Below are 24,047 nucleotides of genomic sequence, written 5' to 3'. Positions count from 1 at the left end.
TATTTTAGTTTAAGCTTATTACTCAATAAAAAAAATGCAAGGATTATCTATTTTTTCAAAATAGTAGAATCATCATTCCTTGTTTGATCAATATGTCCATTATTTTCTACAGTGTACATAATGTGATTCTCTACTGTTTCTTCACAATTATTATGTATTTGAAATATCAAGCGAAAATATTTACATATTAAAATATAACTTTATATAAAGAGAGAAATTTTCATATATTTGATCAGAAGGTATCTAAAAAGCTTAAGATTAAATCAGTACATATTAATCTCCCTATATTTGTGTGCAGTGAATCAAATATGGCCTACTAAATGGTTGCTTTTTTAATTGATATATTTTACTTAACATATAATATAAATTACAGAACTATGGCTACATATTGTAAATCAATTGAACTTATAACTCATAAAAAATGTAGACATTTTCAAGGATCAACCGCATTTCAGTATTTTCCAACAACACAGGATAAAAATATACGTTATGACACTAAAATATTGGACACTGTTTTGAAAAATATGAAACAGCAATATTGCATATCAACACTGCAATCAAAGTTGTTTAAGAATGTAGAAACACAAACAGATTATAGAGAAAGTGAGACACAGACACTACCATGGGAACCTCAGTACAAAATACATCCAGGTATAATTACATATAGAAATAAATATAGTATATTATGAATATAATTTTATTTTTTAATTAGGTCATAATCCAGAAGTACTGACAGTGACTCATTTAACTTGGGATCATGGATTACCAGCAGGAATGCATGAAATTGAAATTATTAATAGAACAAAAATGAGAAGGGCTTGGGAAATGTTTCTTCCACCAATGGACACAGAAGCTAATATTAAAATACGGAGATGTATAACAAAAGCTTTAGAAGAAGAGCAATGGGCATTTAGAGATGCAGTAAGTACATTGTTTTATATATTTTCAAAACGTATATAAATCATATAAATATATATTTAACATCGATTATTTGTTGAGAAAAGGAAATACAATATATAATGGATCTGCGTCTTCAATTAATGGAAAAACTTTCACATTCAAAAGAATATAAACATAATGAGAATATACAAAATCGCTTCAAACGTTTGAAAAATGACTTAGGAATGTATAGAGATGAGAAAATAAAAGTTATTAGACAAAATTTAAAACGAGATTTGAGAAAATTGCATAAATCACATTATGATAAAAAGCAGCTTCAAAAAAGAGATACTATACAGTCATATATTAATCATGCTTCTAAATTGTATAGATCACAATTAAATTTTGAAAAATATTCTCCAGGACAATTTAGAAAAATGAAAAAGCAGTCATCAAGAAATGATAATATTCATCATGAAAGTATGATCGTAACTTTAAATAATTTATTCTCTTATTTTATACGTCATAATTTTAATTAATATTTTTTACATATATGAAAATTATATTTTACTCAGAAATAAAAAATATTGATACTATATCAACTAAGTTACCAAGTTACAAAGAATCGAAATCAAAACATGTATTACCAACGGAATTATGTATCCGTCAAACAAGATGGACTGATGATAAATTAAAAACATTATACATGGATTTAAAAGCAATGAGGTTAAATATTATGCCCTCAGAGACGTCAACATCAATGAAAAAGAAATATAAAATTCCTATTTTACCATCTACACCATATAGAGTTCAGGAATACAAAGATACATTGTTAGATCAAGCAGCATTGTGTATCCAAGAAACAATTAGGGGTAGAGCAACTCAATGTATGGTAATATCATGCATTTTATATTATATTTATTATTTTCTATGGTCCTAGAAATATTTTATATTTCTTTGTAATAAGAACATGCTTAATTTCTGTAGAAATTAATGTATTTAATTTATTTTTTATAGAGATATACAGCAAATAATAAAAATCAGAATAATCCAGATTCTAATACATAAAAAATTTTAATTCATTATAATATTAACTTTTAATTCCATCAATTTAGAATTAAGAGACATCTATCTTAAATATTGAAAAAGAATAATACTCATTTATAGATGTTTGAAGGTAGAAATAGATGTAGAGAACTAATTAAAGAACTGCAATTTGCTTATGATATTATGAATCATAATAATGAAGTAAAGCAAATAGAAAAACAAGAAATAATTGATATTCAACATAAAGAACGTAATAGATTATTACAAGAAGAATTTTTGTGTGAAATTCTTGATTCTTTAGAAGGAGCAACTGTATGTGGAATATTAGATCATTTAAGTAAAGTAAGAAAACTAACGATTTTCTGCTGAATCGTATCATCTATTTGTTATCAAGTTGCTTATATACTTTTTAATATAAGGAATTGGTAAGATTGAAAGATGAACGCAATGCACATATATTTGCATTATTTGCTGAAAAAGAAAGATTAAAACGTGAAGCAGCAGAAGCTGGACGACGACAGTTAGAACGTAATCGTTGTAGGGAATGCAATGAAATGTTCCGGCAAATAATAAAAATAGATCAAGATACCGTAGAAATTTATTTAGATGATATTATAAAGGAAGAAATTGAAGAAATATCATATCAGAATGCTGAACAACATATCTTACAATTTTTTGATCATGTGGACAAAATTTCAAATAATACAATAGGAAAGTATGTTACCACACAGTTTTATTGTTCATTAGTATAATTTAAATACTAATACTATATCTAATAAAATATGAAGTATATGTGAATCAACAAATACTAATGTATTAACATTAATTAAAACTGTTCTAGTATGACGGATTTTGAAGAAGAAGAAATGGTAGCAGATATGATTTATAACTTTGTCTTACCAGAAGTAGGAAAATTTAATGCTCGACAACAGATTAAAAAGAAACAACAAAGCTATTTACAAAGTGCACACGCAATATTATATGAAAATTCATCAGATTCTCTACCTGTTGAACTTATAAACAGCGAAGATGCAGAAAAAATCAATAAAGAATTATTATTCCAGGAAGATTCAGATTCAGAGGAAAGTGTATAATGATTGATCTAAAATTGAATTCAAGCAAATTTAACTTATAAATAATTTATGATTGAGATTTTTTTTATAAAAGATACAATAGCTATGAATTTCATTTCAATATGGAACTTTATAATTCTTTTGAAAAGTTTAAATGTACATTCACTCCTTATATCTATGTTAGAGTTATCTATAGTCCATCCAATTTTTTTTTTATATAATACAGTTTATCACATTTTTACTCTTCAAAGAAAGATATGATTATTATTGATCTGATCTATAAGAATATTAATTATATGCCAGGAATGTAGTATAGAAGGGATAAATCTTTTTTTATTAATATATGAGATTTAAATATCTTCGAGATATGATTAAATTTATGAAATACTGTATTACTTATTTTTGACAAATTTGTATAATTTAAACATAGTGTAAATATGTATAAATTTAATTGGTTATATTTATTAAATAATAACTCAAAATGCACAGTATAAAATTAACAATATTATAATAGAACATGCCTTTGAACAAGACCTTACTATTTACAGAAAAGATTTAGTGTGAAGTAGATGGGTATCCCTCTACTGCATTTCCTGCAAGAAGATCTGATATAAACTTTTTAAATTTGACATCTTTTGCATCATTTGAAGGTTTTCTTTCTACAATTAATTTACGCTTTTTAGCTTTTAATTCTTTTGTTTGAAGAGAATCAAAGTCACGTTGATTGATAATATCAATATGTTTTCTTTTGCAAGTGTCTATAGAATCAGGCTTTTGTATTTCTTCCCTTGCCCTACTTAATTCAGCAGTTAAATCACCCATTTTTTGTTTCCATTCTTCCAGATGCTTTCTCATTTCTGCCAACTGTGTATCTTGATCATGAATCTTTTTTGCTTGCTTTTGAAGTTTCAAATTTTGGACTCGCATTTGAATCATTTGTTTTCTCATTCTTAATTTCATTTTAGTTATTTCAAATTTTACAAATGTTACAGAAATTTTATTTCTTTTAGTACGACTATAAATTTTCTTAAATGTTTGGTTTAATTTTTCTGTACTATAACTATGCGATAATGTAGTATTATTTGAACTTGTAGTATGATGTGAAATTATTGAACTTCCACTAGGCAATTCATAAGAACCCACATTACTAACAACAGATGTACAAGTACTATGTTTTAAATCTGGTAAAATTTTTTCATCAAAGTGTTCCATAGCCATACTACTAATATCACGTAATTCTTGCAATATTTCATGTGGTGTAGGTAGAGTCTTTGAATCACGAATCAAACGAAGAACACGAAATATTTCATCGATTACCTAATGCATCAAAGATACTTTTTATATTAGAACTATGGTCTAAGTTAAAGAAACTATCATATTCACCATATATGAATATAAATTTTGAAACATATATAATGAATATGATGGGATATTTCTTAAATTTTGTCATATCTTTTAATTATAACAACTTACTTTTCCAGGAATGAAGCAACATAAGTTTAAGTCCACATATTTGATAAACGTCATTGATAACATTGATATTCTTGTCTCTATTGCTGTTAATATTCCACAATGACGTGCTAAGGGATGACTTCTTCGTTCAGATTCCCTACGTGGTAATTGACTTTTTACTGCACGTAGACATTGTGCATGATATTTTTCCATAAGATTGAAACCACGATTTAGTAGTTTTTTACAAATTCGATCAAATTGTTTACATACCTGTAAGTTAAAAAGTTTATTTTTTCACTTAATAATCACATGACACAATGTAGTCAACATAGACTTATATGTATCTTACGATTCTGTATCTAGAAATTTCATCGTAAGTAAGGTTAGAGAGAACAGTCTCCAGCACAATATCAGGAAGATCAATTATGTTCAACATGTTTAATAATTCCAAGAGAAGTTTCACATATATCCATAATTTCTATATGATTTGAACATACAAATATAAAATTAAATCGAAATATCTGCCTTATACTAAGTCATGTACTAAACAATCCAGTTCAATCAAACTGATAAAAATTTGACTTCTACTATACATAATATGTAAACAGTTTTTATTATCAAGAAGACTTAAAATCATATTTAAAAAAATTAATTTAATTTAAAATATATTCGTAAAAATAAAGTTACATACACATAGATACATATATAAGAAGTAAGTAGATAAAACTTATAAAGTATGACATTAGTTGTTAATTATATAAAAACTATTTGTTCCTGACAAATATATACACATCTTGTGATAGTGAATTTTAATACATAAAATTTATAAAAACAACGAATATTTTTATAAAACATTTTGTAAATTTTGTATAAAGTGAACACAATAGATGTTAAATATTTCGAACATTTTTTTCTACATACTCCTTATATTTTTATTTTTATTCGTTTAAAAAAACCATAGTTTTGATTGAAATCAACATTTCATAAATATTATTTCGATCAATCTCATACTTTTAAAGTTCACTATTTATGTATCATTGTCAACAGGGACGCACTCATCACAACCAATTTTCAATTTGATTCATACTGTCCAATATGACAAAATATAATAACAACAATACAATCTTAAATGAATTGAAAAAAGTACTCGTTTAAAACTATTTCATCATCTCACATTTTAGATCACCTAAATCACTTTAAACATAATTATTATAAACAAATTCAATAAGTTATTGGTCAAGATTTTTGGAACAAAAAATCCTAATTCATATTCGATATTACTACTTTGCTTTGAATACTCATTGATATAAACACGTATGAGCAATATTAAATTTTTCCTACGTAAGCCTAAAATAGTCCAACAAAGCATCCAATTAAAATTAAAGTTACATTTATAAAGTTAATGTGTTAATTTCTATGATTTCTGAATAGACTGTTTTATTCATATTTGGGATTGGTCACTCATTTTAAGTCTCATTCTTATGATCCAAAGTTAAAACCTAAATCATACGATTTATATCGAAACATGTTGGACCTATGCTTGAATGTATTAGTGGCCGATGGCGCGCACAGAAGTGGATACCGGTGAATATTAGTAAAGTAAGATGTCGTGCGCTGGGATGGGACGTGCCTTTTACATCGCATGTTTTTCTCTCCTCTTGGGAGTTGTAAGTGCAAATAATCAACGAGTGGCAAAAGAATCTTTGGTAGAACAGCTCGATGAAGAAAATTGGGATCGTATGCTTCATGGGGAATGGATGGTGGAATTGTAAGTTGAAACGATGGATGAAGTCGTCAAAATTGATGGCGTGTAAAATGCGGCGTTGCGCCAAGATTTTAAGTTCTTTTTTTTCTGCATTTATAGTTCAAATTAATTGAATATAATTAGAAATTAATATGAAAATATTAAATTATTGCATTTGCGTTAAAAATTTATTATGATAAATATAATAATAAATTTAAAATGTAATAAATTTAAAATTATTATAAATTTAAAAAACATATTCATAATGATTGCTTTAAAATGATTCATAGCATGAAAGTTTCAATCTTTTCTTTTCAATTGTTTTCTACAGTTATGCTCCATGGTGTCCAGCTTGTAGATCTCTTGAGCCTATATGGGAACATCTAGCTTCTTGGAAAGAAAATCTAAATATAAATGTTGGCAAAGTAGATGTAACTAATTCTCCAGGACTTAGTGGCCGCTTCATGGTTACAGCTTTGCCTACTATTTATCAGTAAGTTATTTCATATAATTATGTCAATTATATTTTTAAAGAACAATTATTTAATTATTATTATTTTATAGTGTAATAGATGGTGTCTTCAGACAATACAAGAGTCCAAGAGATGAAGATGCACTTATTGAATTTGTATCAGAAAAAACTTGGAAGAAGATTGATCCTATACCCAGTTGGAAAAGTCCAACTTCTATTCATATGTCTGTTCTTAGTCAATTCTTTAGATTATCACAAGTATTAAGGGTAATTATAGATTTATTTTTATTATATTAATTAACAAAGCTCATTATTTTTCATATTTTATCTTTATATATATATATTCCTTTTGTTTTTTCAGGGTATTCATAATAATCTTACAGAAGATTTTGGATTGCCAACATGGGGAAGTTATTTGATCTTTGCTATTGCAACTATTATTCTAGGTGCTATATTGGGCATAGTAAGTTAAATTTCTATAATTTGCAGTATTTATTATCTAATTTATAAGCTATGTTACTATCACATATTAATCAACATATTCATTATATATTTACAGATCATTATATGCCTTATTGACTTGATTTATCCACCTAAATCTATACAACTTCAAGGAAAGAAGAAACAGCAGGATGGAAGCGGTGCAGTTGTGCAAGAAAAAAGTTCTGGAGATGATGAAATCGTTGAAAATGTAAAAGATGATTTAGTAGATGAAGAAGGTTCAGAATCGGAGGAAATAACTGAAACAAGCAGTAAAGAAAAGGATTCCAAAGCAGATACCAGCAGTCCGAATGTTCGTAAGCGTAAGCCACGTAAAGCTGACTAGAGATATTAATTTGTTAAATGTAAATAATTCATGGTCTCAGAAAATTGCGCAGATGACATTTATGCATTTGTTGTTGTAATCCACATTTACGAATCGAAGTGCTATTTCATTCAATGTAAAGTGGCTATCTTGCACTTTACATTACACTCGTTAACAAATTTAACAAGTATTCAAGTAAATATGGCAACTTTCTAAGAAATAAATTAACGATTACTATATATTCATTTTGGTAAAAGTAAAACCATTTTCGTTTTCATAATTACAAATTTTCTATTTATATTGAATTGGGGTAATTTTTGTTACTTCTTTATCTTATTATTTGATTTTAACAAATACTAATCAGAAAATTGTATTTTTATTCAACATTACAATGATTACAATAATTATTACTTATACGAGTATTTAAATATTTTATATTGAATTATCACTTATACAAGAATATTACTTGTCTTAAGAACAAAGAACTTATCGGTTATATCATATGTCTATTAGTTTTATATCTTTTTCGTTTCGTCCTTTTTTTTTATTGGAATGTTATCTATTTACGTTATTGTAATTTTATTTAATCTTAAATATTTGAAAAAATTATATCAGTATTTTCTTCATCAATGAATTTTTTTATGCAAATAAACAAAACGTTGAAAGTTTGGGAAATCTTAATAGTATCTAGTGTGATGCGTAAAGGCTTAAAAAATTTACCGCTGCCTTGTAACCGATCAGTCTTGCAAGGTCCACCATTTAAAAAGTTTCCTTTTTACTTCTACGATCCATAATAACACTGAAATATAATATTATTCGATGCCAAATCGAATAGTATAATTTTAAGTAACTAGCTATAATTCACTCGGAAATTGTATTTCTATGTGAAACAAAAACAAATTCATAGTTTTTACGCATTTACATATAAACGTTAAGTTAAAGACTCGTATAGAAACTAAGATAGCAGGATTACCGCAATATATTAAGTACCAATCGTAACATTATGTAAGTCTCTTTTATTTTTAAATATTTATGTAAAATATTTAATATAGAATAACAAGAGTGTAGCAAAACATATACAAAGAACTATATTACTCAGGACAAGGTTGAAATATATGTTTATAAATAACCGGCATGTTTGTAACGTTTACGAAATTCTCGTCTTTTTTTAACGATCTTCATGAAAATACTGCTCTATATAATGTGGCGATTTATCTAAAAAACATTTGTTATTTAGCATATAATCATTAATATTTATCTCGTTCACGCATATACTCTGTGAAATAAGAAGATATGAATGCGATAGTAGTAACGTCAAAAAGATATAAGCATCTCGTATTGCTTTCTAGTTATCTGTAAATATCTACGACTACACTTAAATGTATACGAGCGTATAATTTGTGATCTTTCGCATTCTACTGTTTCTTCGACAACGCATTGACATTTTCTACGTTTGTTAACGTTTAAATTAGTGCGCGAAAATCTTTCTTTATCGACATTCCCACGTAAAACACCATGGTACATACATATACGCTTTTAACCAAAATGCTCGTGTCTTCGTTATCGAGATAATAAGATAAGTACGTTACAATGGAAATAAGTACTAACTATGTAACGTTGACTTCCTAATAAACGCATTTAAGAGAGTAATAAAAGCAAAGATTAAGTTGCGTTTGAGCTCCATACCAATTCTTTCCGGTTTTCGAATTAATGGATATGAAAAATCAGTACCGTCGGTAATGAGGGGATACTGCTTACCGACGGCGTTGATAACGAAGAAAAGAAACGAGCGCTCTCATCGAACTATCTCGCGAGGAACAATCCATTGACCGGCGAGCGCGCTCGACGAGCTCGTGCGGTGCTCTCTCGCTGAAGACAGCCGTTAGTGCGGGCACGAGCGAGCGTAGCTACGAAAGAAGACAAGTGGTAAGTGTACGGGCGCTATTATTCGCGCGACACTCGTATTGGAAAGTCTTTCAGAGTTGCGCGTAGTTTTTCTCGTGAGTCTTTTACTAACGAAAAAAAAGGAATAAGAGGAAGAGGAAAGAAAGAAAAGAAGGAAGGAAGAGGGAGAGACAAATCGAAACGGTAAGGTCTCCTTCGCGGTGCGAGATCGATAAATGCGAGGACGTTACCGGAAACGAGACCCTCCGGAGCTATTTTTTCAGTGAGGGGAATAACGTTTTGCGAATCTTTGACACTTACTGAGCAGCACCTGTCGTTATATTATTCTATTTCGTTGAGATAAAAAAAGAGAAAGAGAAAAAAAAAGAGAAAAAGAAGTCGAAGGGTTGAAGAAGAGGGATGGAGGTCGACGAGTAGGCGTCCGATCGAGCGGAAGCCTCCCTCTTGCCGTAGGTGCGAGGGATGCGGAGAAGGCCGCCGTCGGCGGCGGCGAGTACGCGCCGCCGCGATGGTGCCGCGCGAGGAGAAGAGAAGAAGAGTGATCGTCGCGGCTGCTATCTCCTGCGAGAACGTCCGAGGATGTTGTCTTCTCTTCTCTGGTTTGTACAATTAGCGATGGAGCCCCTTCAAGAAGGAACCTGTCTTAGCTAAAACGCAACCTGTCTTAGCTAGAACCGCGTTCACGGCGAGTTTACGAATAATCGCGGTAAGGTGCGCGACCATGAAGGAACACGGGAGTAAGCATTCGGCGGAAGCGCCTACGAAGACCCTTAAGTCTTTACTAAAGAAGCCCGGCCAAACGAAGGGCAAAACTCGGAAGAATCGCGTAGTTATTAATGAGAAACTTAACGAGTTCTTTGCCGCGGATTATATTATACTTATAAAGGAAGAGTGTTGCGCTGAGTACGAGGAAGATTGCGACTGTTGTTGTCAGGAGCACGAACTTATACGGTTGGGCAATTGCAAGGAGTGCCGGGCGGAATTAAATCTCCACTTTGGCGTCACGGATGATGGCCGTTACGGTGGCGCCGATGGGGAAGTTGACGAGGAGGAGGACGAAGATGAGGACGAAGAAGAGGATGCGATCGACGAGGAAGAGGAGGACGACGAGGAAGATGTTGTTGACGTCGTAGCGGCCGTCAACGTTGCTGTCAATGCCGCTGTTAACGTCAACGTCGGTATCAATACGAATGATATAGAAAATCTCCAACAACAACATCTGCGGACTGTAGAAGTTCGTAAGAAGGATGAAGTCGAAGCGATAGCATGCGAACTCGAATCCGATGCCGTTGAGCATAAAGCCGAACTCGAAGCCGAACGCGAGCCGAAGGAGTTGGTTAATCGGCAGGAAGTGCCGACGATCGTTCCCGACGATTGCGCTGACTCGACCGTTCGCGGAGGAGGCGAGCGTCAACAGGAGACTCTCAGTCCTCCAGAAGGCTACAAGGACGTTTGCGTCGAAGGTACTGCAATTTTGGAGGACACTGGTCATCCACCTCGACTTTTGCCACCACCAACCTGCAGCGACTGTGATTATTATCACCGAAAGAAGACTGGTGAGCGACCCTAATCCTTCTCTTTATCTTTATTTTTTTCCTGTACAGTCTTTCAATACTACGGTTACGTGACTTCCTCTTGCTTGTAACGCCGAAATCATCACGTCTCTATCGAACGCTTCTACTTGTCCTTTTCCCGCGTTATCGAGCATCCTCTATCTCCTACGCAGCGCCCTCTTAAAGTTCTCACAAAACCATGAAAAAGCACCCTTCCATTTCGCGCCTTTCCCATATAAAATAATCATCTATATAGATATCGACTTTATCGACGTTTTCAAGATATTGTCTTCCTTAGGAGAATTTTTTTCCAATCATTCTTCCCATGCTTTATTTTTTTCACAACTCTCCACGAAATCGTTTCTCCATTTTTTTCGCGATCAATGAGCGATGGAAAAATAGAGGCGGAAGAGAGGGTAACGAAATTTTTCGATATAATTAAAGATCTTTCATATTATGTACTGAACGGTACAGCAAATGTTCAAAATACTAGCTTCATATTTTTTCTCTTCTTTCGTACATTTTTATTTAAAGAAGCTTTAATAAAATTTCACACGTTTTTACTTAATTTTTCCAATAGATTAACAAATTGGGTTATCTATCTATCGGGTTGCTCATAAAGTTCATAGAGACTTTTTATGAAAATTTTAGAGGTAAAATTTAATATATTTTTTTCCCCGATGAATTCTTCATTATAATATATATATATATATATATATATATATATATATATATATATATATATAAATATCCATATATGTATATATGTATGAACACATTTGGCAAGAGAATATTAATATTGTCGTTTATCGAAAACTATTACGAATTTTCTGACCAACTCGATATCTTGATGAAAAATCGATCAAACTCGTAAAACTTTAAATGAGATATAAAAGCTTTGCGGTTGCTCGGACGATTAGTTTCTCGTGTAGGAGAAAAGCAAAACAGCATGACGTGCCACTTGCGCTCGAGCTAACGTATATCATCGAAATCCTATTGAGAGAATTCGATTGTTAGCAGCGCATAGGCTTCCGTTATCGGTGAAAGAGTTTACGGAAATGCCGATACGCAAAAACGCGTACGAGGCAACACAAAACTAAGGGAAACGAGGAACGCGCGCTTTTTATGATGTCGAAACTTTTCTTTTTTATTATTAGTTAAAGTGGATGTATATGAAACATATCACGTATGTAGAAAAATATATGTATATAACGTGACACATGGGTTGTTCCTTTTTAATTGACTCATCATATTCAAGTTGTTAGTTATTATGAAAAGAAAAACTATGAAATTATATTAAGAATTTAATTACAAAGAAAACAAAGTAATTTGTCACACTTTAGGATTGGAACTATTTGTTTTTTATAATTTGACAATTAAATTTGTTCACTTTTATCTGCTTTATTTTCTAGTATTATCAAATAATCTTGATGATCGATTAAAATGAGACATCCTGTATATGTACGATATTTACAGGACACAAGGGAACAATGTAAAAGCACTTGTAAATGATACGAATATGTTTCTCGTAAATCAACCGATGGAATAAATGATGGTATATCTATATACAGACATACATACATATATATACGCGGGCGCGCGGGCGCGCGTGTGTGTGTGTGTGTATGTATATATATATATATATACATATATACATGAGAGATATATTGTGCTATTTTCTCACGCGCCTCTCTCTCTCGCATGCAAGTTCCCACCGTATTCATAGATGCGGAATAACCGAGCACGTTAGATAATAAAATATCGTGGTATATCGTTTTTCTCTTCATGAAAATATTTCTCTGTGAAAACTCTACTTTTCTCTACGTGTCTAGGACTCTTCTCTTAGTTCGGTAGTCCGAACGTCGAACTTCGTCTTTTCGATAAGATTTTTCTTAAATCCCTTCTGATTTAAAAACTTCGTCTAAACTTCAATCTCCTCTCGAAGTATAATAACATTTACAGAATTTCTAAATGAGTAACGTAAAGTTGTAAACGGGAACGTTACATTTTGTCTTGTTTCGTGCACTGAACCGCAGCTAAATTTGATTGCATAACCTTTCTCTTTCTCTTTATCTCTAACACAGAGAAGAGAGAGAGAGGGAGATAGAAGCACTCACATACACACAAAGAAACATCGGACGGTAGCGATCTCGCCGCGCATGGACCGTAAACTTTAGTCTCCCTAGGTGTGTAAACTTTGTTCTCCAAGTTACATTTTTAACTGAAATGACTACTACAAAAATGCTAGTACAAGTTTAACAAAGAGAAGATCAAAAGTGGCAACATTGTAATAGTCCTCTTTAAACTAATCTTTAAGTAATCCTTTTAAGAATCTAAAGTGTAGATATATATCTTTGTTTTTTTAAATGCTTTTACAAAATCTGTAAAAAAGAATAGATTAATTTTAGTTTCTTCTGATCATACATATACGATATATGATATTTGAACTGTTTTTTCTTTAAAAACTATAAAGATGTATGGATTAAATGATTAATGACTAATAATAACTCCTTTTATATCTTGATACAAGTGGTATGTCGATAAAGTATTTTCACTTACGGTCTCACCTTTGTAAATACATCTTATTAAATCAGAATTCTGGAAAGGAATTCGTAATGGGGATTTAACATGTTGGGAAATAAAATAATTTCATTCTCTCTGTCCCTCATTCCCGTGGAAGTTTAACTTCCTTTCTCGCGATCTTCCCGTGGAAGTGGCCCTTTTTTCCTGTTATCATAAAAGCAATAAGCGTAAGGGCGGGCGTGTGGTCGAAAGAAATGCGTGCCGACGAACGTTATGTATACGAGCATCAACGTTCACCGGATGTACAGCGTAGCGTGATTCCGGTACTTAGTCGAGTAGTCTTGGTAAGAGCGGTCAGGCTTACCAGGGCGACTTCGTCGAAACAGTTTTTTTCTCTCTTTCTCTCTTTGTCTTCTTCATTTAGCACTAAGAGAGTCAATATAAGTCGAAAAATATATGGATCCCACGCGGTTTCCATGCAATTTTCGGACGCGTGTGCATTGAATATATAGCTATATTACCTGTTAGCTATTCTTCTTTCCAACGAACGTCCGTGAAAATGGTGATTCACACAAAGATGCCTAACTCTTTTTGTCAAGATACTTAGGCAGACGGCAATGAGAGTAGGAACTCGAGATATTGAGTACTCTGTTTGACGTTACAGGTGCCCAAGAGCAAATTAAGGTCAATGGGACCGATGCCGAACGCGAGGACGCTATCGTTGAGAATTTTAAAGAAGCAAACAATCAAGTTCGATCCTCTACGCCTAATGGTAGGCCCTTTTGTCTTTTTATTATATCCTATTAGACGATGAAGTTTTACACGTCGTTTACTATTTTTTTACGAATTCGATACGTTCTTTTCCTAGATTTGCATCATCGGTATCTCGTCGAGACGATAACAATGACGACGGTTACGGAACGACGAATAATCCGAGAGATCAGTGAGAACGAGAGGAAACTTTGTCTCGATGAACTTGATCTGGAACAAGAAAGACCATCAAGCGAAATTCCAAAACTGGATGGAGTTTCAACGGACTCTTCGACTATTACGACAAATAAAGTTGAAAATCTTTCGTCGAATGTTTGCCGTGAATGTGGCAATGCGGAAACGAACGCAGAAACAGTCGAGGACAATGAGAGAACGGAGAGTATCATTGGAAGTAATAACAAAAATGAAAACGAAGAACAAACGATAGATGAAGATGACAATAGCGAATCAAAGGAAACTCTTCAAGATGTTACGGAGCTATCACTGACATTTAAACTTGGTAACTTGGCGACTAATAGCTTGAAACCAAATTCAGCTGTGAGACAACTCTTTCCCAATCCGAGATTCATCTCACCACCACCGGCACCTCTGAACAAATCCGTCTCATTAGCCGATTCTGAAAGTACCTATTCCGAAGCTCAAAAGTTTCTCATCACCGCAGAGAATTTACGGCTGTTCGATACAACGAAGAGATCAGCGAAAACGACTACGCGTAGCGAGTCTTGTGAAAGCGAACCAAGTATGATAAAGAGGACGATAGAGAGGAACACGTTAAGAAGAAGTTTGATTGGCAAGTGCAATGCAACTACGAGAAAAAAGAATCTCAGATCGAAGGATTTGTCTTTAGAGGAACGAATCAGACAACTGACTTGTGTTGATCAGGACGAGGATGTTACCGAAGAGTCTTCAAAGAGTACAGAACTTGTTTTAGATCAGGATAATGAGAGGTTAGAATTCTCCATGCGAACTTCACCATCTGGCGAGGAACAACCGCCAATCGAACGATTTTCTCAAAAGGTTGCTACATTAACTACAATGACAACGTTACCGATGACAACGTCCACGACGACGATGGTGCCGATGGTGACAAACATAGCGACCATATCAACACCAACGACGTTGCCGGCGACAATGGCAAATGTTCATAATTCGAAGAATACCCCATTGATGGATACTACGCCAAATCAATCGACTTACAGGAAGATTACCGATCTTTTCGCGTACAAGAAAAATACCGAACCAAATTTACCGGATCTTGGTATTGGTAATAACAGTAGAGGTACTTTGGTTAAAGAATGTCAATCGAAAAATTCTCTAACAAAAATGAATTCCGAGGTGAGAAGACAGTTTTTAGCTAGTCTCGCTCCACTCTCTTGCGTCACCATGAATAACGCGGACACTCGTGAGGATTATTACAGATTTGAGCCAAGAATTGCGACAAATGTAAATAGCAACTCGATAAATCACCTGTCCGATTCAGCATACAGCTTGGAGGATATCGAGACGGCACTGAACAAGAATCGTGCTAGTGCACCTGATGTTACGAGAGGTACACCGGTCGGTAATAGGCCAGATATAGGTGAGAACTCAGCCGACGAGTTGCTTGCTTTCGTGGAACAAGATAAATCCAGAATGGAACGAATAAAGCGACGTTATAGCGAGAATGAGGAACGTCATAGTCTCGTTAATGGTGTTTTAGGAGATGAAAAGATGATGAGTAGTACGACCAGTAACAACGAACAGATTCATGAGGAAGACCATGGTGAAGAAGACGACCAGGATGACGAACTCAACGACTATGGTTTCAACAGACGTCCGCCTGTTCGAGGTATCAAACCTCTGTTTGGTACTACTAATGAGATCGTTCATCAACTTCGTTCTCGAAATGTAGTCACAAATGACTTTAATGATGTGAGAGAGACATTTGCCACGGCATGGCCGTTGCACTACGATAAGAATGGCGACAGAATCGATGGTAAAAATCCGGCGAACGTGTACGATATGATGCCGAAAGAAGATACAAACACAATCGATCGAATAAACAGTATGCAAAAACAAATCGATGACATTTATCAGACCATTGTGGAGACCGCGGTGACACAAGGCAATCTTGATCGTGTAACTTACTTAGAAAATACATTGCCACGTCCATTGGTCAGAATACCGCCGACCGATGGTATCTCACATCAGTATCCCGAACAGAAGAACGGTCAGAATTATTTCGCGGAGAAGCATCAGCCGACGAACGTTCGTATGTTGCGTATCGCGGGTGGCGGCGATGAAACAGCACCAGCTACGAATTATGCATCGACTCTACCGGCTAAAATTCGTCGGTATCCATCAACAACGATCCCCAATTATCATTGCAATGTAGTTTCACCAACTGCGGCATCCAGCAGCAGTGGTACTAAGTGCTATCGCACGATGTATTTCGTGCCATACAACGGTCTCTCGGATCCGACATATCAGAACATTCAACGGATCTTACCACCCCATTCGTCGCCTAATTACGCGACCCACATCGAGCGTTATCCTTATCCTCGGCAGACAAAGATTGATAGCCCGCAGCAACAACCGCAACAGCAGCAGCAGCAACCACAACAGCAGCAGCAACCACAGCAACATCAGCAGAGGTACTACCCACGTCCCTTGGCGCCAAATACCTATTTACCATCTCAACCATTTCCTGATTCCGCTCCACCCAATTGTCTTCCTTCCCAAGCACCTCAGCAGACACTCCAGTTGCACCTACATCAGCTATCATCCGTTCCTCACGCCGCTGTTCATCCTATCCAATTTCAACATCGACATCATCATCAAATCGCATCATATCACTTACAATCGGTATTACCACCACCACCACCACCTCCATCATCTTACACGGTGATTGCACCACCTAGATGCTCCTCTACGGCTACAGCCGCCCATTCGACCAACCCAGCCTATCATCTTTATCAAATACCACTTGGTCGAACATCCGCTACTGTTGCTACGGCCGCTGCAGCAGCTGCTGCAGCAGCCGCAGCGGCAGCAGCTGCGAATGCCACGGACGTGCAAACTCAAACCGTCTCGGCGTCCTCTTCAACTCCTCTGTCCGTACCTGTTACTTCCTTTAAACCTATCTGCGATGTACGTCTCTCTGCGAGTTTTTCTGTTAATGATCAACAAGGAAACGTTAATATCGGTGGGCCTCTTTCGGCATCTTCCTCGTCTTCTTCCTCGGCATTATCTTCACCTACGAAACAACAACAACAACAGCAACAACAACAACAACAACAACAACAACAACAACAGCAGCAGCAGCAGCAGCAGCAGCAGCAGCAGCAGCAACAACAACAACAACAATTAGTGAATAACTCGTGTAGCGTCGCGGAACGCGGTGTACCGGAAGGTGCAGCTAGTGCACCCTCTCACGATTTTTCTCAGCCACCACAACAGTCTCACCATCATCAACTCACTTCCCCAACTCCGGCTCTCTCTCAATCGACGACCACCTCGATGTCCCACTTACTCCTCGTGTCAAACTCTTACGGCGGGCATCGTGCCAATACCCTAAACCCGCCTACCGACTCTCAAAACTCCGTGTATTACGCGATGAACGTTTAAAGGGGCAACGTTTTTGACCAACTTCACGGCTGGACTCGAGACTTGGTCCCTTTTAGTCAGTGACGGAGAAATACACACACTCATAGATACACATGTATACAAACTTACACTTATACATATGAAAAGGGACATGTAAAGAGAAGAAGAGGGATGCAGGCGAAATTAGCTCGCATCGACGATTCCTTTTCTTTGATGTGGTGGAAAGTGACGACAGGTATGTAGAAAAAAAAGAGAGAGAGAATGTGTGTGTGTGTATGAATGAGAAGTACACGAGATTATCGTGCGAGAAAAGCAGGACGGCGGCCTCTTTCCGTGTTCGTAAACGAACGACAGGCTTGATTGTTGAAAGGCGATACGACTCGTTGATTCTCTTCTACGCGATGATGAATACGACGATGTCGATGACGATGGAAGCTGGGTACTCGAGTACCATAGTATTCTCCTCTTCTTTCTATACTCTTCGTATCTTCTCTTTGTGTTTCATACATTCGTGATAGAAGGGCAAGGTGACGGCAAAATTATGCGATCTTTTTGATCAAATCTCTATGAAAAATAGACAGGATTCAGTCTATGTGTTTTTACACTATATATTACAAATATTTTGATTATACATGCGTTGCCATACTTTTGTTCTTCTGAACATTTCAATGTTAATGCATTACTAATACTACACTAAATTTCTCATAATTGAATCTATCATTTGTTTTTCGTTATTATCGAATGAACGAGTCTAATGATAAAAAAAAAAGAAAAACAAAAAACAATATTTTTCTAACTTACACTTAACTCGAAGAATTTACTTATCCTTTTTCATAACTCCTTCGAGTAAAAAATTTATTTCCTTTTCTTTATTATTTTTTTTTACATTTATTTTAAGTATTTTACATAACATTTTATAATCGTACTATTAGCTACATAGTAGCTGTGTCATAGTTATTTTTTATAAAGTCAGCAATGTATTAATAATCACGTTGTGAGATAATATATTTATGTATGTACGAAGAAAAGGACGAGAAGGAGAAGAAGGAAGAGGAGGAGAAGGGAACGGGATGAAGGCGACATGGACAGACGGCGATATCGATCTTTTTAAAAGAACAGACGTGGGAGGATGCTTTCTATCGTTACCGCGAACGTAGCGAAAATAGTTCGTCGACGTAAAGTGGATAGAAGAACTTGTAAAGTTACCGCATTATTGATTCTGCCAAAGATACGATACTGTGTTATATATATATATATATATATATATATATATATAACATATATATATATATAAGTATATATATATATAACATATATAAGTATATATATAACACACACACATATATATATATATATATATATATATATATTACGGTTGCGACTTTAAAGACATTTTTCGTAACGATCATTGTAAATGGCCAAATACCTACATGTAATATCAGCGATATATTTGTAAGTAGCTATTGTCGTGAATGTGTTGGACGAGAAACCCTTTACTTTTACGTGCTCCTAGTGATTGCATAGTTTTGCGAATAGTTCGAGTTAGATGCGTACTTTGTTCTCGTTGTCTATTATTCGCTACATTACCACAATAATGGTTAACTTTGTTTCACTTGTTTCGTAACTATTTAGATATTATGTATAATATTATACGCCGTTTCGACATTCCCGTATATATTTATGTGTTTGAACTGATCAAGTCAAACGAGTAATACGTGCTCTGAAAAAGAAAACAAAATATTTGTCAACGTGGCTGGTTAATTGTTCTTATCGTTTTGTTCCTGGGACTAGTATGGAAAAAAAAATGTAATAGAGAGAAAGAGAGAGATAGAGAGAGAGAGGGAGAGAGAGAGAGAGGGAGAGAGAGAGAGAGAAATAGAAAAATGGTTACAAAGTAATTAGCATGGATAACCACGCTGATAAATCTTTTGATACAGATACTCTGCTATCCATATCTAGCAGGTTCTGTTTCCGTTCGACTTTGTTAACGAGATATACATGTATATGTATATACATTTCAAACACGTATAATTACTTTTTGGCCATATCGACGATATATTTCGTGTACTCCTATTTCGAGAATTTGTGGTTGGTGTAGACGAGTCACATAATTATTCATGGACTTCAAATGGGAAACCATAAAAAAAGACGTAAATTGGCTGTGCTCTCTTCTATATAATTATTTTTTCTCTTTTTCGTTCTTTTCTCTTGTATCCGTACAAGTTTGCATACTTTTTCGAAGATTTTATTCTTCTTTAAAGTTTTATGTTATAATATATAAGAAGCTACAAACTCTAATAATGATTATTATATACATATATATATAATACATGTATATATATATATATATATATATATATATATACATATATATATATATACATATATATATATATATATACATATATATATATATATTTATTTAACAAACCAGTCGAGCTTTCCTTATGACAAATTGTCTCTATTGAAATAAATTCTATAACGATGAATTTTATTGCATAAAGTTAAACGCGAATCGTTTTATTCCTTTTCTTTTTCTTTTTTTCAAGAAAAAACCTGACGTTCTGCTTTTTCGGGATCTCTAATTAAATCCCAAGATAAGATTCTTCTTAAGGTCGTTAGAAAAACTTTGTCAGCAGTATTAACCACGTAATCATTACGTTTAGATAAGTACAAAAATTAAATGTTTACGGGGAAAAATTTCGTGAAAATTTGGCAAAATTTACTTACGATGATTCTTCCGATCGCTCTCATAATGCTCCGATTTGAGATTTGGGAACGTATGTATATACGAGTTCTGCCCTAGGTATAGGAAAAATAAAATATGAATGTCATGTAAAAAAAAAAAAGAAAAAACCATTAAAAAAAAGGACCCATTGTAGTTTATCAATATGAATCGTAGATGTTGATCCGTCTTTCTGAGGTTATGGTTTACCTGAAAATACATTATTTAAGATACTTCAATGATATAGTAGTGAATCCCATTAATATATATATATGTAAAGGTTTATATTTTATGTACAGTAGAACCTCGATTATATATTCGAATTAATCTAAAAAAAAAAAATACAAAGAAAAAGACGAAGAACAAAAAAAAAAGAAAAAAAGGGAAAAAAAAGAAAACAAAGAGAAACAAAAAACCAAATAAAAACGCGTGTTTCGGTAAAAGCAAATGATCATTTTTTCATTTTTTTTTTTTTTTTTTTTTTTTTTTTATTAGCAATAAATGTCACTTACCAATGTTAAAACCTTTAATGGAGAACTTAACAGAATATACGGAGCTTTAGCTTCGATGCATACGGTGAGTCTCACGATTAGCATAGTGATTTTGCTGCTTATAAAGTCTCCGTTAGAAGATACGATACTCGAATAAAGATTAGAAATATAGAGAGGAGCTAATATATTTGTTGATTTCAAAACATATTTCGGTATAATAAAAGGGAATTTACGAGAGCATGCTCGTTCCTGTGCTTTCACAATCGAGGTTCCATTATAGTTGCAGGACCAAATTATTCCTTTTAAATAGGTGTTTCTTAAATATGTTCGAAGAAAGGACAAGATGTATGCCCATTCTCGAAAACCAACTAAGTCCTCTCTTGGAGGACTTTGAAAGTATTTAACGAAGTTAGAGAAGAGTTTTAACACTAGTTAAATACATAAATTCTGTATAGTCTATATGGCCCATATCAAAAAATTTATTATTATTATTATTATTATTATTATTATTATTATTATTATTATTATTATTATTATTATTGTTATTATTATTATTGGTATTTAGGTTTTCTCGGGTACCAATGTGCCCGCTCTTTTTAAGCATTTGTGGGGGCGAATCCAACACAAAGAGGTCTTAGATATTATAAGTTCTGCAATGGAACGTGGGTGTTATTATTATTACTATTATTATTATGATTATTATTATTATCATAATTATCATCATTATCATCATCATCATCATCATCATCATCATCATCATCATCATCATCATCATCATCATCATTATAATCATCGTCATTATTATCATCATTATTATTATTATTTCCCCTAAATTCGCGTATTTCGCGATATTTCAATAAATAAATGTTCCACGGGTAATGCAATCTATACGTACATACATATATATACATACGTATAAACATAATTTCTTTTTCATACGAGAAAAAGACGAAAGAGAGATTGTGGAAGAATGTGAGATATGCTGCTTTTCGTATACACCAAATACATCGATCGTGAGTTATTTTATAAGTCGATATCGCAGTATTTATTGTTAGTTACTGGACTTAAGATAAATATTCAAATTTTGAATGCTTGACGATACGAAATCAGAATGTTAATTTACTAGACAATGGGCCGGAGTAAGATAACTATATCTTTGAGATCTTAAATACATTATACATACGTAAATACATAACATACATAGACATAACATACATATACGTGAAGCTTTTTACAATAAATCGCTGATGTATAAAATGTAAAAGAAGGAAGATTATGGCGAGACGTCGAGATCGGAATTGACTTTTCTTTATGACTGACATAATATACCTACTTAATAATAATAGTATCTCTATGCTTCCACGAATAGGATCATTTGATCGCATGGCATGACGATGATAAGTACAAGCATATTTCCACAAATCATTTCTATCGATCGGTTTCAAGGATATTTTAAATACTTTTTACACTTTGTTAGCTCTGATCCATTTTTTGCTACATTAACTGGAATATTACAAAATAAGTTTTGCTTTATTGGAACTCATGATTCGAAGGTAATAAATACTATAGATATTATTAGATTATTAATAATGAGAAGGAAGTTTGAATACCTTAATAAATATTCATGTCTTTTACAAAAGATCCGGATCGCTGTTGAAACATGGAAAAGTTGACTTTTCTATGCGAAGATTTTCTAATCGATTAAACTTTCCAATCCTGGACGATATATATTAGAAATTAATGTAAAACTCTAAATGCTATTTGGCATATTTGTCTTTTTCTTTTTTTATTTTCTTCATTTCATATCTAATCTTGATGTAATTGTTATGTAATATTAGATATGTATGTATGTTGTAGTTTGGACACATATTAGCGTGCATAGATGATTTTAAGCTTTGTAAATTCGATACTTTGATAAATTAAGTAAATGTTAAACAGTGTCGATCGTAATTTGAGGAGAGTTTCATTCCAGAAGTTAGAAGTGTGAAATAATCGATATATACATATACTTTCCATATTATCACGAGACTATTGATTTGCGATCGAATGACATTACGTGCGCCGAATCGTATTTTAACACATACATATACATGCGCGCGCGCACACACACACACACACACACACACACACACACATTGCCAATCTAGTCAGTATAAAATAAATATATGCGACTGAGACAAAAGTAACTGCAAGTACATATGTACGCCTACCAAAAATCTTAGTTATTTAGGCAAGACCAAAGATTCCGTTTAGTGTAGTAATTTAATAAATCGCATCCTCGAATTTATGCAAATCGAATTGCGTGACCCAAAGGAAGGTATCGATTTTCTTCGTGTGAATGAACCAAAAATAACCAAAAAATAAAGAAATAAAATTAGATGGGTGGCATACGCGCACAAAAAAGAGAGTACAAAGTGTATAAAAACAAAAAAAGAGAGTCGACGAATCGCGATTCTACTTCTTTTTTATATTTATTGTCTAGTATACTAGCAGTTATTGTTGTATGTCATATAAAAGAGAGACATCGCGTAGCGATGAACACGACTAATCAAAAATTTAATATCCTAGACTCGCCCGAAATAAACGTTTCTATCTGTTTGGAAAGCGAGGTAAAAAAGGAAAAAAAGAGAGAAGAATAGAGAAGAATAGAGAAAGAGAAAGAGGAGGAGAAAGAGAGAGAGAGAGAGAGAGAGAGAGAGAGAGAAAGAGAGAAATAGAGAAAAAGAAAGGTACTCGATGTTGCGTGGAAAATAACCTTTTGTTGCGTTGGGGAATCGATTGAATGAAACCAACGAAGGTCTGATGGAAAGATCTATACGCGTGTGTGTGTGAATGTATGTGAGGATGTGGGTGTAGGTGTGTATGGCTCTATTTTAGAATGCTTTGTCGAAGGATACGTTTCTCCTCTTGAATGGGGCGCAATATTGTAAATAGATGCGTATTAAAAAACGGATACCTATCTTGAATATCTATTGAAAGCTGTAGAGAGAAAAAAAGAGAGAGAAAGAGACAGAAAGTCTAA

The 24,047-nt window shown here is 33.6% G+C and overlaps 4 protein-coding genes across 8 annotated transcripts; 3 read left to right on the top strand and 1 right to left on the bottom strand.

The window, feature by feature from the left end:
• The first annotated feature begins 40 nt into the window (after positions 1-40).
• On the top strand, positions 41-3,401 carry LOC124950215 (cilia- and flagella-associated protein 91-like). Of its 2 annotated transcripts, XM_047496651.1 has the most exons (8): positions 92-239; positions 374-651; positions 713-921; positions 1,005-1,359; positions 1,455-1,771; positions 2,047-2,268; positions 2,346-2,641; positions 2,768-3,401. In XM_047496651.1, the coding sequence occupies exons 2-8, from the start codon at positions 378-380 to the stop codon at positions 3,018-3,020; spliced, it is 1,926 nt and encodes a 641-aa protein (XP_047352607.1). In that variant the 5' UTR covers positions 92-239; positions 374-377; the 3' UTR covers positions 3,021-3,401. The 2 variants fall into 2 exon arrangements, with proteins under 2 accessions (XP_047352605.1, XP_047352607.1); XM_047496649.1 differs by having other exon boundaries at positions 41-651.
• Positions 2,507-5,781, bottom strand: LOC124950216 (F-box only protein 28). 4 transcript variants are annotated; one of them, XM_047496653.1, is made up of 4 exons: positions 5,463-5,781; positions 4,801-4,929; positions 4,473-4,721; positions 2,507-4,316 (listed from the first exon to the last, which is right to left on the bottom strand). In XM_047496653.1, the coding sequence occupies exons 2-4, from the start codon at positions 4,885-4,887 to the stop codon at positions 3,555-3,557; spliced, it is 1,098 nt and encodes a 365-aa protein (XP_047352609.1). In that variant the 5' UTR covers positions 4,888-4,929; positions 5,463-5,781; the 3' UTR covers positions 2,507-3,554. The 4 variants fall into 4 exon arrangements, with proteins under 4 accessions (XP_047352609.1, XP_047352611.1, XP_047352610.1 ...); XM_047496655.1 differs by having other exon boundaries at positions 5,626-5,776; XM_047496654.1 differs by lacking the exon at positions 5,463-5,781 and adding an exon at positions 5,373-5,391.
• Positions 5,782-5,989: 208 nt separating this feature from the next.
• On the top strand, positions 5,990-9,122 carry LOC124950217 (thioredoxin-related transmembrane protein 1). Its single transcript, XM_047496656.1, has 5 exons — positions 5,990-6,219; positions 6,527-6,688; positions 6,760-6,934; positions 7,029-7,130; positions 7,227-9,122. Exons 1-5 carry the CDS (start codon positions 6,056-6,058, stop codon positions 7,491-7,493), a joined length of 870 nt encoding a protein of 289 aa, XP_047352612.1. The 5' UTR covers positions 5,990-6,055; the 3' UTR covers positions 7,494-9,122.
• Positions 9,123-9,674: 552 nt separating this feature from the next.
• On the top strand, positions 9,675-23,753 carry LOC124950213. The gene is made up of 3 exons (XM_047496646.1): positions 9,675-10,933; positions 14,118-14,225; positions 14,322-23,753. Exons 1-3 carry the CDS (start codon positions 10,099-10,101, stop codon positions 17,828-17,830), a joined length of 4,452 nt encoding a protein of 1,483 aa, XP_047352602.1. The 5' UTR covers positions 9,675-10,098; the 3' UTR covers positions 17,831-23,753.
• Positions 23,754-24,047: the final 294 nt, after the last annotated feature.

The sequence above is a fragment of the Vespa velutina genome, chromosome 6 (genome assembly GCF_912470025.1).
Source record: "Vespa velutina chromosome 6, iVesVel2.1, whole genome shotgun sequence".
Taxonomy (NCBI): domain Eukaryota; kingdom Metazoa; phylum Arthropoda; class Insecta; order Hymenoptera; family Vespidae; genus Vespa; species Vespa velutina.
This window is presented reverse-complemented; position numbering and strand designations above follow the sequence as displayed.

Coding starts and splice junctions, on each gene's coding strand:
- LOC124950215 (XM_047496649.1), top strand. CDS start 321: ATGGTTGCTTTTTTAATTGATATATTTTACTTAACATATAATATAAAT. Junction 652..712: donor TCAGTACAAAATACATCCAG/GTATAATTACAT, acceptor TTTTTTAATTAG/GTCATAATCCAGAAGTACTG. Junction 1,772..2,046: donor GTAGAGCAACTCAATGTATG/GTAATATCATGC, acceptor ACTCATTTATAG/ATGTTTGAAGGTAGAAATAG.
- LOC124950216 (XM_047496652.1), bottom strand. Junction 4,722..4,800: donor AAATTTCTAGATACAGAATC/GTAAGATACATA, acceptor TTTAACTTACAG/GTATGTAAACAATTTGATCG. Junction 4,317..4,472: donor GTTGCTTCATTCCTGGAAAA/GTAAGTTGTTAT, acceptor TTGATGCATTAG/GTAATCGATGAAATATTTCG.
- LOC124950217 (XM_047496656.1), top strand. CDS start 6,056: ATGTCGTGCGCTGGGATGGGACGTGCCTTTTACATCGCATGTTTTTCT. Junction 6,220..6,526: donor GGGGAATGGATGGTGGAATT/GTAAGTTGAAAC, acceptor TGTTTTCTACAG/TTATGCTCCATGGTGTCCAG. Junction 7,131..7,226: donor TAGGTGCTATATTGGGCATA/GTAAGTTAAATT, acceptor ATATATTTACAG/ATCATTATATGCCTTATTGA.
- LOC124950213 (XM_047496646.1), top strand. CDS start 10,099: ATGAAGGAACACGGGAGTAAGCATTCGGCGGAAGCGCCTACGAAGACC. Junction 10,934..14,117: donor TTATCACCGAAAGAAGACTG/GTGAGCGACCCT, acceptor TTGACGTTACAG/GTGCCCAAGAGCAAATTAAG. Junction 14,226..14,321: donor TCGATCCTCTACGCCTAATG/GTAGGCCCTTTT, acceptor TTCTTTTCCTAG/ATTTGCATCATCGGTATCTC.